This window comes from Rattus norvegicus, chromosome 12 (assembly GCF_021556685.1).
Source record: "Rattus norvegicus strain SHRSP/BbbUtx chromosome 12, alternate assembly SHRSP_T2T, whole genome shotgun sequence".
In the NCBI taxonomy this organism is placed as follows: Eukaryota; Metazoa; Chordata; class Mammalia; order Rodentia; family Muridae; genus Rattus; species Rattus norvegicus.
The window spans coordinates 14,558,249-14,571,986 of NC_141545.1; the positions used below are offsets into that span (position 1 = coordinate 14,558,249).

The window sequence follows — 13,738 nt, forward strand, 5'->3', positions numbered from 1 at the left end:
CTCACAGACCCTCAAGGAAGGCTTGAACCACCTGGAATCGAGCGCCACTGCAGGGACCTTTTGCCTGAAAGCAAAACCAGGGTGCCCTTTCTAAAGGCTAGAGCAACGCAAACCCTGAGAAGGTTGGATCTCTGGTTTCTACCCTTGGATACCAGGGAGGCGTCGCACCTTTTGTGGGAGATCGGAGGTAGCAGCCTGCCCGCCCTGCACAGGAATACTGGGAAGGACAGGCAGCTGCAGCAGAATCCCGGAGCTCCAAGAGCTGTAGGGTGAGGAGCTGAGCTCGGACCTCTGAAACACCCAAGCAGAGAGTGCCAGTCCTTATCTGTGCCCGTCTGGCCTACATTTTAAGCTAACCCTGGGGACCCCGGGAGGCAGGGGGATTTCTAAGAAAAAAAAGTTTATTTAAAATTTTGTACATAAATAAATAAATAAATATCTTCTGGCATTACAGAGACCATACAACAACACAGTCAGTCAGTCCCCAGAAGGGGTCGGGACCTGGACGATGGGGGAGAGGTTGTTTACAGCGGCTTCATTTGAAAGGGGGTGGAGAGTGTTGGAAACAGTCATTTCCCCCAATACAATACCATTTGAGACAGTCCTCTCTGCTAAGGGGACTTCTTCGAACAGCAAGACCTGGTCCCTGTTTAAGGGACAAACAGACAGAAGGAAGAGGCTTCCGGAGTGTGTGTGTGTGGGGGGGGGGGGGTAACAAACGCGTTGCATAAACGACCACGGGGGGGACTGTGGGGGAGTGAGAACAAGAAAAAATGTTAAAAGGAAAGCAAATAGCCACTAGCGGAGTGAAAAAGCCCAGCTTGACCGAGGAAGAGAGGGTTGTGGGATAGAGGAAGCCTGAACCAGTCCAGAGTTAGCGGCGAGGAGGCGCCGGCGGTCAGCAAGGCGCTGTTCTCCGGCCTGCGTGCCTGGGGGGGGAGAAGAAGCTGTGTCCTGGGAGGAGGACCCAGCGTTCACCATTTGGAGTCCTCCTAAACACCCTGAAGCCCTAGTGACAAGGGCTTCAAGTCTCTGCTAAGGTCTCAGCTCTGCCTAGAGCTGTGCACCACCGCAAAGCCCTCCCAATCCATTGATTGGCAGCCGGAGCCTAAGAACCAGTCTTTGAAGTGTGGGAAGGGCCGGGGAAGGGGGGGACCAATGGTCCTCTAAAAGGCGCACCTACGGAGTGACTGTGAGATCTCTGTCATCCTTCCCGGAGGAAGATGGAGACATGGGCAATTCGTCGTCATCCTCTGAGCATTTGGCTGAGGAGAGCGAAGAGCACTTGCAGCCTTGCGGTGCGCCCCCGCCGGCCCCCGCCCCAGCTCCGCCGCGGTGGTTACTGCCCTTGCCTTCTTTCTTGTGCTTCACCCGGCGGTTCTGAAACCAGATCTTCACCTGCTTCTCGGACAGATTCAGATAGGTCGCGATCTCGATGCGCCGCAGGCGGGAGAGGTACATGTTGGAGGCGAACTCGCGCTCCAGCTCCAGGAGCTGCGTGCTGGTGAACGCCGTCCGCATCCTCTTACTGCTGGGCAGCTGGTTCGAGCTGCTGTCTGGAGGGCGACGTGGGGGCAGGGGGAGGGAGGGAGGGAGGGAGGGAGAGAGAGAGAGAGAGAGAGAGAGAGAGAGAGAGAGAGAGAGAGAGAGAGAGAGAGAGAGAGAGAGAGAGAGAGAGAGAATGAGAATGAATCATCAAACCTCTCTGAGCCGTGGGCCTAATTTCCCGCTGAACTGAAGCTAGCTTCAATCTTGGACTCAAGACACACGCCCCTTCCCCTCACTACACTCCACAGGCGAGTGCCTCCTTGCTAAGTCACAGACTCCCCAATTCTCCTCCGAATCGGTTGTTAATAACACCCCTTTATGGAACTCACCGAAGCTGACCTTAACTCAACCACTTCCCCTTGGCCCCAGACCCAGGATCTTCAGTCTTCTCCCCGGTTCCTACGTCCAGTCCCAGTCTAGCACTGTGAGCGCCCTTCAAGTATCCTCACCGGCCCCATAGCGCGCCGTTTTCCCATCCTTAGCTCGCTCACTTGCCCCACTGAGATCACCCCTCCCCACAAGTTCGCACGGGGACCCCGCTTACCCACGGAGATGCAGTGAAACTGTCTGGGATCCGGCAGCGGGTAGGAGGTCTGGTAGAGTGCGGCAGCTGCTGCAGCCGCGGCCGGGCTGTGGGCGACTCCGGGAGACACAGAGTGCTGGCGGCCCAGGGGTGCGTGGCAGTACTGCGATCCGAAGGGAGGGAAGGACGCCTTGAGTAGCGGCAGCGCCGGCGGCCCGGGGGGCCCGTGCAGCTGCGAAGCGGTGACACAGAGGGGACACACGCACAGCAAGCCGGCCTTGCGCGCGTGGCAGGCGCCCGGCGAGAGGCCGTGGAGCGCGTGCGGCGGGGGGACCGCGTAGGGGAAGAGCGGTGGCGGGCTGCCCTCCGGAGCCTTCTTGTCGCTGGCTTCCCGCAGCACAAGGGAATCCACCAGGAAAGAGCGCGGCATGGCTCCGGCGCGCGGTCCACCTGCTGCCAGCCCGCCCCTGGCGCCCGAGGGAACTGCGGATTCTGCAGTGGCCTCCCTCTGCCGCGGCCACCCGCAGTTTCCCGGGTCCGGGAGGCTCCACGCGCGGCTCAAGCCGGGGCTGGAATCACCTTGGCTGCTGCTGCGGGCGCCGCCCGGAGCGCGCGAGGTGCTGGCCAGCGCTAGTGGTGCTGAAAGACGCCGGCGGCGCCGCTTAAATAGGACTATTGCCATGTGATGGGCTACGCCAGGAGCGGCCGGGGCCTCTCAATAGGGTTTTTGTGCCCTTTCTCTTGGCATTCACTCTGCACGCTTCCTCATTATTTCACTTGTTAACTAAATGAACTGCATAATGTACTCTATTCTTGTCAACCCCACCCACGCCGTAACAGGCGCACTCGCCCCCTCCTCTTCCCTTTTCGGGTTTATTTTCTCATTCTCCCGCGATTTAATATTCTTTTCTTTCTCTTTATTTCTTACTCTCCTTTGGCTTTGCGCTGGCGATCGGCCCATTTATCTTATTGATTTCGCACTCGTGCTGCCTCCCTCGCACAGATCCCCGTGGGCGCACACCCATCTCCTCTGCCCACTTGATCGTGGTCCCTTTCTTTCTGTCACTTCTTCCTTGACCGCCTCCCCCGCCCCCCCACTACCCCTGTCCCACCAAGTACACTGCTTTCCCTTAGTTCTCCGAGCTCAACTCTTCATCCTGGGAGCATCCTAACAGGCGGCCACCATTCCCACCTGTGGAGTCCCTTCTCCCCCACAAACAGAAAAACAGGGTTTCTGAGTAGGAGATACGCCTCAGAGGACGAGAGAAAGGCTCATTAGAGACTAACCTCATCTCTGTTCCTGTTTTCTCTGAAATTTTCAAAGGGTCTCAATTTTGGTGTTGCCTAGGACTCCTCGTCTTTGTTCGGTGGACCCTGGCCAACCAGCCCTTTCCTTCAACAACAGGGCTGTGTATGTAAAGAAACAGATTCAAGTACACGGATGCATAGCTTTTGAAAACATGGACAGATACAGGGCAAGGGGAGTGAAAGCCCAGTTCAGGAGTATGACGCTCTCCCACCCCACCAAACTCGGGGAGTGCGGATGGTCTAGACTCTCTCAGACTTGGCGCGCCCCCTCTCCACTCGTGCACAGTCCACTAGACACACCGGTGCACACGAAAGCGCTGCCTTCCCACGACTGGAGAGAAAGGAAGAGCACTCTTCTGTCTTTCCCGGTTTCTGTTGCGCTTTGCTTCCTCCTCCCGTCGCAGCATTTTTTTTTCTTTTCTGGTCACACAATGGTTAAACAACTTCAAATGCCCCGGCTCTATGTACACAGCTTCAGTTTTTAAAAACCCCCCACCCCGGATTCAGAGTTGTCTCTGTCCCTGTGCGTTTAACATACAATGAGAAATTAGCATAAAAGATTTCGAATTTACTACTTTCGATTTTTACAAATCGCCACCGTCACCTGCTCTGAACCGTGAACGGAATCGTGAGACCAGGAAGCTTTCCGGAGGGGGTTTGGGGGGGGGGATGAATCAGTACAAGGCTGCCCAAACCCGAGGCGTCCGCACGGCTTTGCACTGTTCATGACATCCGTGCAGTACGAGCAGCCACAAACCACTGGTTAAAAAAATCAAAGATGATTTGTTATGGGAGGGTGTGTGTGAGAGCAACTGCCTCGACAATGGGAGAGGGTCGCAATAGGGGGAACTAACCTGCGTGGAGGGCGTGCCATCTCGCCATCTAGCAAGAGTGAGGGCTCAGTGGTCCCCTGGTGCTTGGCATGCGGTGCCCCCAAGCTATGGTCTCGGCCCCAAAGCTCCCGCAAACCAGCCGGTACGCATCAATGCAGCCTAATTCCCGTTCTAATTGCTCTCTGGGAAATTTGGGCTGGGCTGGGTGGCGGGAGAGCTGCGACTGGAGAGGGGCTCCCTGCTGGGCTGAGGCGGGTTAGGGCGGAACGGGTATGGACGCTGCCCGAGGGTAGAAGGGGGGAGGACGCTGCGCCCCAGAGCTGGCAAGTCAGCCGAGGTGCCAATGCAGGGGCCCTCCTGGGAGCAGCCCAGCGCCCCAAGCGAGGAAAGGGTTAAGAGCCCTTGAATACAAGCAAGGCCAAAGCTACTGAGAAAGAATATGGGGGGTGTGGGGGGGAATAACCAGTTTCCCCCTCTCCCTCCAGCCCTAGACCTTATTGAATGTCATTGAAGAAAGTTTTGAATGCCAGATAAAGAGAGGCGAATTAAAGTGTGTGACAGCGGAGGATAAGCAAACACAAAGAGAACTCTGTCACACTTTGGGACAAAATCCGTGGGCTTTTTACCAAGTCTCTTCGCTATGATTGAATTAAGTAATAGGAAAACATTTTCTTTCAGTTTAGAACCATTAGACAAAACCTTCAAAGCGAATAACACTTTTTAATGTGCGGCCCCACAGTGGACCCGGGTTTGTGCCGAAATGTTGAAACGGTTGGTTGTGTAACTCTGGAGCGGGGGGAGCCCCGGAGCAGGGACTACCCCGTCCCAGAGTGTTTTCACCCGGCCTGGAGAGAAGGTGCTCGCGACCGGCCACCTCCAAACTCGCGATGGGTAGTGGACTCCCTGCTCGGCGCTCCCAGGACACCACAATCACGGGATAGAAAGTTCTGCTCCGTGGAGTAGCACGGACAGCTAGGACCGCGCCCCGGGCGCCCCACAGCCCTGTCGCCCTGCCCTCTGGCTCTGCGTTCCCCAGTCCCTCTCGTGGTCTCCCCCGCAGCGGAGCTGCTTTTCTGCTCAAAGGTCCAGGCAGAGCTCCCTTCAGCTGAACTGTTCTCCGCGGAACAAACGCCCCCTAGGGAGGGGCAGGGTGGGAGCAGGCAGCCGGATTAGCCTGACAGCCCTGCGACAGCGCCCCCTCCCTCCGCTCCCCACCCCCAGAGCCCCTCGGTCTCAGCGCCCGCTTCCCCGCCCCCAGACGGTTTTCAAGTGTCCATCAGGTACAGCTCAAACTGGAACCGTTTCTGCGATCCCCGGCCTTTTCTCCCCTGTGCACACCGCCGCCTCCCTTGTGGGATATTTGCAGGAAGAAAAAAAAAAAAAAAAAGGCACAAATGTGGACTTTCCCAATCTCCATCCCTCAAAGATCGTTTGCCTTCTCAGAGAAGCCTTATTTAAAACACCCTGCCTTCTCTGCCTGGCCTTGGAAGCAACTTCTAAGTTCGTCCTGCCTTTTCTTTCGCTCCTTCTCTTTTCTGGCTCCCTCGCCATCCTGAAATCCGTGCTCTGAAGCAATGAGGATCTGCTGTATCTGTTTGCAAAAAGTCCCTGGCTCATAGTCTTGTTTGTTGGGTGAATGGTCAATGAGAAAGAATTCACCAGGGAAACAGGACTTTCTTGGACTTTCTGGTGTGCTGGCCTAGCCTAATTCTACCTGAACCCTTAGGAGCCTGACTGGACTGGCAGATGTGGTGAGACCCAGAAGGTCAAGGGTCTCAGAATCTCCCGGGAGATTCGGATCTGGGTCTTCATAAGACCTCAATGTGTTTGTTAACTGAATATCAGACAAATAAACTAAAGAGTGCCCCATCCACCTCTGAGGCGGGTTCTCATACAAACAAAATGGCTTCCATTCAAGGCAGTTCTTATGTAGAAAGACTTCATGTCTGAGATCTCTCCTGTTATAAGAGAAGAGGGTGCGCTGAGAAGGGAAGAGATACATACAGTCCACACCTAGGAAACAGCAGCACAATTACAATTTCGCCTGTTTTTTTTTTTTTTTTTTTTTTTGCTGAAGTACCAAAAAATTCCTGTTGAAAAGAAAGAATCTGTCTCCTGAGCCGCAGGTGTCTAGACAGCTGGCCAGTGGCAACCCAGCTGTCCCAATGAGCAGAGACAGAGGTCAGGGGTGTTAGGGAAGGCTGGCTGCAGGCAGGAGAGCCCAAGGAGTGTGTGGACCATGATGGTCACTTAAGGGATCCACAGAAAGTGGAGGCCCAGTCATGGAGACTCATGCTGAAATCCTTGGGTTTCTGCACATGTTCCAAGATTTATTTATTCAGCTTTTGGGTGTTTGGTTTTGTTTGTTTGTTTGTTTGTTTTTGGAGATGAACATTCTTTATGTAGCCCCTCCTGTACTGGAACTGGTTTTGTAGACCACATTGGCTGAAACTCATAAAGATCCCCCTGCCTCTGACTCCTGAGTGATGGGATCAAAGGCATGCACCATCATGCCTGACTCCTAAGATTGATCTTCCTTCCTTTCCTTTCCTTCCTTTCTTCCTTCCTTCCTTTCTTCCTTCCTTTCTTTTTTCTCTCTCTTTCTTTCTTGGTTTTAAAGACAGAATTTTTCTGTGTAGCCTTGATTGACCTGGGACTAGTTCCGTAGACCAGGCTGGCTTTGAATTTACAGAGCTCTGCCTCTCCCTCTCCCCCTCAAGCACTGGGATTGAAGGACCACTACTTTACTACTCAGTCTTTTGCTTTAAATGTATGTGCATGTGTGCTCTTCCTATACCTATGTCTGTAGTGAGAATTTTGGCTTCTTAAAAAGAACTCAGATATTTTGTGTGCCGATGTTTTTGTTTGGGCTGTGGGGCTGCTTCAGTTTGATCGCGGCCATTAACTATGATTTTCCCCGCACTCTAGGAAGGGCGCGCTTTTTGCCAGCTGAAGTGAGTTTACATTTGGGACTCTGGAGAGGGGATAAACGTGGAGGCTGCTGCTCCCCACCAGCTGCTTCTGGTTCATCAACTGATCGTGAGCAAAGGGATGAGAAGAAGAAATTGGATATCCTGACGACAAAGTCTAGACTTGCCCTAAGGAACTCCACGTTCCCATTCAGCAGGATGTGGTCTAATCTTTCTCCCCTACCTAGTGTTGGGGGTGGTGGTGGAAGGAATTAGGGTGAAATAAGGTTTGGAAGGATGGTAGATACAAGAAGCAATAAAATAGCTAAGAAATAGTGCTGACCATATGTCTATGCACCACAGGGATGCTGGTGCCCTTGGAGGTCAAAGAGGGGACCAGTACTGGAGTTACAGATAGTTGTGAGCCACCATGCGGGTGCCAGAAGTAGGACAGGGTTCCTCTGCAAGGGCAATACATTCTCTTAAGCACTGAGCCATCTCTACAGCTCTGTCTTAGTTTGGGTTTCCATTGCTATCGAGAGACACCATGACCAAGGCAACTTTTATAAAGGACAGCATTTAATTGGGGCTGATTTACAGGTTCAGAGGTTCAGTCCATTATCATTAAGACAGAACCATGGCAGCTTCCGGGCAGGCATGGTACAGGAGAAGTTGGAGAGTTCTGCATCTTGATGTGAAGGTCACCAGGAGAGGACCATCTTCCAAGCAGCTAGGAGGAAGGTGTCGAAGCCCACCTTACAGTGACACACTTCCTCCAACAGGGCCACACCTCCTAATAATGACACTCCCTGGACCAAGCATATTCAAACCACTGCAAGCTCCCCGTTCCAAGATTTTTAAGCCAGGGGAGTAGCCAAGCCAGATGTGAGTCTGAGAAGTGTGATTTGTGGACTCTTGGTGGAGACAGAAAGAGTCCAACAAATAAGTTTGCAAGTTAATGAGTGAGCAGGGCGAAGAAGACTGAATTGGGCCAAGAGACGAACACCGGCCAACTGAGGTGGTATCAGGGCAGCCAGACAAGGAACTACTCAGAGAAAGTAAAGAGGAAGTAAAGGCTAGGATCAAAGATGTGTGAGAGGATGCGCAAATGCATGGGTGCACACACAGGCATGTCTTGTAGGGAAACATCCGGCTGTCCATCATGGCTGCCAACCTCCTAGATGCTCACCAGAAGAGATGAGTGTGTGATGTCATCAAAGGCCGGAGCGAGGAACTTACCCACCAGGCTCTGCTCTGCAGGTATCTGACACGGATGCACCTTCTAGTGATGTGTCAGATTTTAGTCCTTCAGGGTATTGGGCTAATGCTCCCAAGGGTCGAGGAAGATGCAAGTCTAGGGTGGACTAGAAATGGGGAGAGGCTTGGAACATGTGTGCCAAGATGGCAGCATTAATCTTAGGATGGAGAGAGAGAGGAAGGTAAAGGGAATGTAGATATATTCCTGGGGAACCCTTACGTTAAGTAGATAAATGAGGAAGTCTCTCTAGAAGATAGCTGTGGTAATTTGAATTATGTGCCCCCCCCCCGCCCCGCATAGGCTCATATATGTGAATAGGGGGTGTGTCACTGGGAATCGGTTCTGGGGTTTCAAAAGCCCATGATGCTGTTCCCAGTTAGCTCTCTCTCTCTCTCTCTCTCTCTCTCTCTCTCTCTCTCTCTCTCTCTCTCTTCTCTCTCTCTCTCTCTCTCTCTCCCTCCCTCCCTCCCTCCCTCCGCTCTCCCTCCCTCCTTCCCTCTGCCTCACAGTTGTTGTCTCCGGGTGTGAACTCTTGGGCTATTGTTCCAGTGCCATGCCTGCCTGTCTGCCTGTATGCCATCCTCCCTGCCATAATTTATGGCCATGAATGCTAACCCTCTGGGACTATGAGCTCATAAATCCCATGCTTTCTTTTACAAGTTGCTTTGGTCATGTAGTCTTCTCACAGCAAGAGAAAAGTGCCCAAGACAACAGCTAAGGCAACTGGGAAAAAGACTGGAAAAACAAAAACAAAAACAAAAAAACAGAAGAAATGGAAAACTGAAGCAATATGTAGTGGGCCGGTCCATCCAGGAAGACCTGCCACACTTAGCAAATAAAATGAAGGACACCTACATGAATTCAAACCTCACAGAAACAGAAGTTGTTTTAGTATGGCTATGCCTCCACTATGATAGGTATCTACATACTATACTTATACTAAGCACGTGTGGGTTGAAATTTCAAATGTTACTGATGTCCTCTGTTTAGCCTGGTTGCTTCTGAGAAAGACAACTGCTCAGAGCTCCAGCATACCACCCCAGACATGGAGAAGCTGGGCTTGAGGGAGAGCTGCCCAAGATCTCAGAGTTTGTGAGTGGCTGTGAAAGAAGTCAGGATTCCTGAATGCAAAGTAGCATGCTGTCTCCTCTAGGCAAGATGCTGTCTCCTCTAGGCGGGATGCTGTCTCCTCTAAGTGGGATGCTGTCTCCTCCAGGTGGGGTGCTGTCTCTTCTAAGAGGGGTGCTGTCTCCCCTATGTGGGTGCTCTCTCCCCTATGTGGGGTGCTGTCTCCCCTATGTGGGGTGCTCTCTCCCCTATGTGGGGTGCTCTCTCCCCTAGGTGGGGTGCTGTCTCCTCTAGGTGGGATGCTGTCTCCCCTATGTGGGGTGCTCTCTCCCCTATGTGGGGTGCTCTCTCCCGTAGGTGGGGTGCTGTCTCCCCTATGTGGGGTGCTCTCTCCCCTATGTGGGGTGCTGTCTCCCCTAGGTGGGGTGCTGTCTCCTCCAGGTGGGGTGCTGTCTCTTCTAAGAGGGGTGCTGTCTCCCCTATGTGGGGTGCTCTCTCCTGTAGGTGGGGTGCTGTCTCCCCTAGGTGGAGTTCTATCTCCCCTGTGTGGGGTGCTGTCTCCCCTATGTGGGGTGCTGTCTCCCCTATGTGGGGTGCTGTCTCCTCTATGTATGTCTCACAGCTCGAGGTAATGATGACATTTGACTGAACTAAAAACCTCTACCCCAGAGACTCCCCTCACAGACTGCTGAAGGACTTGGAACTTTCCAGATCGCAACTTTAGTCTGGGTAAGGTTATTATTACTAGCCTCAATTTTTGTTATTGTTTTGGTGGTGGGAATCGAACCCAGGGCCTCCTGTAGGCTACATAAGTACTCTATCACTGAACTAGAGCCCCAGCTGTGAGGTAGAGTTATTAATGACCTCCTTCTAAGTTCTGGACCAAAAGAGGAGGAGGCTAGAATTTGCCTTAGGGTCACAGCTTGCATTTGCTCTTTTATAGGTCTAGAGTAAGGAGTTGGAGGAAGTAGGCGAGTGGTATATTAGAGAAAAGCCAGGAAATGAATAAAACAGTCCTGGGTAGTTTTTAAAATATTAAGAAAAAGCTGGGGAAAAAAAAGGGTACAAGGGGTTGGGGATTTAGCTCAGTGGTAGAGCGCTTGCCTAGCAAGCGCAAGGCCCTGGATTCGGTCCCCAGCTCTGAAAAAAAAAAAAAAAAAAAAAAAGAACAAAAGAAAAGGAAAAAAAGAAAAAAAGAAAAAGCTGGGTGTAGTGGCACATACTTTTAATCCCAGGACTCAAGAGGCAGAGAGGCTGGTGGATCTCTGTGAGTTTGAGGCCAGCCTGGTGTACTGCCTCAGTATAGCCAGTGCTACATGGGGAAACCCCGTCTGGGGGACTGGAGGGATGGATTAGCGGTTAAGAGCACTGGCTGCTCTTCCAAGTGACAGGGGTTCAATTCCCCACATGGCAGTTTACAACTGTCCGTAACTCCTATTCCAGGGGATCCGACACCCTCACACAGAAATACATTCAGTCAAACCCCCAATGTACATAAAATAAAAATAAATAAACGATTAAAAAAAAGAAAGAAACTTTGTCTCAAAATAAAAACATGGTAAGAAACACACACAGTATCAAATTCTTCATCTTAACTGGGTCAGTTTCGAGTGCATGCACACGAATGCAGATATCCACAGAGGCCACAGACATCAGATTACACTGGAACTGGAGTTACAGGTGATGGTGAATCATCCAGCGTGAGTGCTGAGAACAGAACTCTGTGAGGACAGTACACTCTTCATGTCCACACCATCTTGTTGGTCTCTTTTCTTTCTCGGGTCTCTCCCTGTTGTCAGGGCTGGTTTCTGAATTCAAGGAATCCCCTTCCCACCTCAGCCTTCCTGGAGTACCCACAAGCATTCTCCTACCTGGGTGGAGGATGCGGTAGGTGTGATGTCTCTGAGAATCAAAGCCAGAGCCTTAGGCATGATGGACAAGCCCTGAGGGGTCATTATTATATTGGGACCACAGTGCTGGTTTGTCAGACAGGGGTATTCAAGAGTCAAGTCCTAAGCTATCTGGGACACAGTTCCTAGCAAACTGTTTCTTCGAGTATGGCTGTATTTGAACTTAGTAACACCTCACCTGAATGCCTGCGACAGAAGTGCCAAGGAAGACTCTTCCAAAAGAAATTCCGCTTAGGAGACAGATGTCTGAAAGGAACACAGAAACCCTCCCCGCATCCTGGAGCCCTTTATTGTTCTTAAGGTTAATGACATCTATGGCCCCATCCACAGGTCCAGCTCATGGGTGAAATGGACAGTTGGAAAGGCTTTAGAGAACCCTTTGGATTCATGCATCTCTAATTTTTGGAAAACAGGCATTTTTCTCCTTCCTTATTTCATGTTACGGCCCGTTGCTGCGGTTTCTACATGTCCCCTGGATTCTGTGTGTTGGAAGCATTCCACAATCCCATGGAGTTGAGACCTCGAGCAGGTGACTAGGTCAGGAATGGACAACGTCGGTATTGTAAGAGTTTGTTTGTTAGAAAAATGACTTCCGGGCTTGGAGAGAGGACACGAGGGCTCTCACTGTTCTTCCAGAGAGCCCAAATTCGGTTCTTAGCACCTGCATCGGGTGGCTTATGATCACCTGTAACTCCAGTTCCAAGGAATCCAATGCCTTCTGTGGCCTCTGAGGGCATTGTGAACTCAGATGGCTCTCGCACACATGTGTGCACAGCCATACACACACACAGACACACGCACACGCACACGCACACGCACACACACACACACACACACACACACACACAAATAAAACCTTTAGCCTTTAACCTTCCCTTGCTCTCTTTCTCTCACATGTGCCTGCCTGCCCTTCTGCCTACCGTCATAGAACAGCACAGCATGAAGTCTCTGGCCAGACTGACAACCTTATACCCTCCCGTTGCATAGAGAGCTCACAGGCCTGGCCTGAGAGAGTCTGGAACCTCTGAGGTTTTGTTCCAGGGACCAGTGGTGATACAGAATGGGTTCTCAGTCCACAAATGCTCAGTGGTCTTTTTTTTTTTCCTGTGTGAAAGAATGTCAGGCCATTGGTGAAGCTTTCTCTGGCATTGGTACCTTTGTCCTAAGGAACCTACTGACAGCACCTGAAGTAAACGTTGTTATGAAGGTGTTTGTCAACACAACAGACCATCCCAGTAAGGATCACAGAGAGAGACACCCGCCGATTTAAAAGGACTGTTGTGGTTACCAAACAGACAGCAACATCCCACTTAAAGTGGTTTGTATTGAGAAATGGCCACCTCACCGTAAGTAGGTCTTGCCTTTAGAACAATCAGTTTGCCCCTTAAGGGTGAAAGTGATCTTTCACTCTGAGTCACCAACCAGATTTGTTTGTGGCCCGCAAGGGAATTCCCATCAGTAAGCTCGCTTTTGAGACTTTCTGGGCTGAACTGGGAATCTGTCAGGTGGCAGCACCAACCGACGCCCTCTGGAGATGCTCTGTTCTCTTTCCCCATCTTTAGCAGAGCAAACTCAAGTCATATCCTCTCTCCCAGCTTCCCACTCTCTGTAAGCCTTGAGCTCAAAACTACAGAGGGAATGAAGGAGGGAGGGAGAGGGAGGGAGGGAGGGAGGGAGAGAGGGAGGGAGGGAGGGAGAGAGAGAGAGAGAGAGAGAGAGAGGCTGGAAAGAGAATGAGAATGGGTGTGTAAGTCTGGTGGGGATATGGTGTACTTGGGCATAGATGGCAGAAACCTTCCTTTAGTGCCTAGTGCAGGGAGAATTGAGTTGCGGAGTGAGAGTTGGCCCTGAAGATGTGGCTGAAAACCAAACCATCACCATATGTTCCTGGCCCCTTCTTTTTTCAATCAACTTGTTTTTCAACCTAGGTGGTTCCTGGGATAAGCAGGAAGCCATCACTTCTCCAGCCCAGGAATTCTGGGAAGAGATGAATGGCCGTCATTCAGTAACTCATGGCTCATCTCTGAAGACCAGGGAGGGAGCCTCATCCCAAATTCTCCACTGCAGGACCAGCCTAAGAAAGGCGTGAGCGCAAGACGGAGAGAGAGAGAGCATCGAATGTACCTCACATTAGCAGACAATATTGCCTTGATTGCAGACAACACACATGAATTGAACTGATAAAGGAATCTTCCCATCAAAGCCAGAAATGAGCAGAAATTAACTTTAACAAAGTAAGCGGCCGCGCGGAGGGACAGATCGAAGGAGCCCACCACATCCTCTGCGTGTTGGGGACGCAGAAGCGTGAAGTGTCCGGGCCTATCAACGAGCATGAGGATGATTAATAAACACTTATGGGGACATTCATCTGACAGGCGACT

General features: G+C 51.7%; 1 protein-coding gene across 1 annotated transcript; it reads right to left on the minus strand.

The window, feature by feature from the left end:
* Positions 1-383: 383 nt before the first annotated feature.
* On the minus strand, positions 384-2,695 carry Gsx1 (GS homeobox 1). The gene is given in 2 exon segments (NM_001191663.2): positions 384-1,556; positions 2,093-2,695. Coding segments are annotated over 2 exon segments (786 nt in total). The 5' UTR covers positions 2,502-2,695; the 3' UTR covers positions 384-1,179.
* Between the last annotated feature and the right edge of the window lie 11,043 nt (positions 2,696-13,738).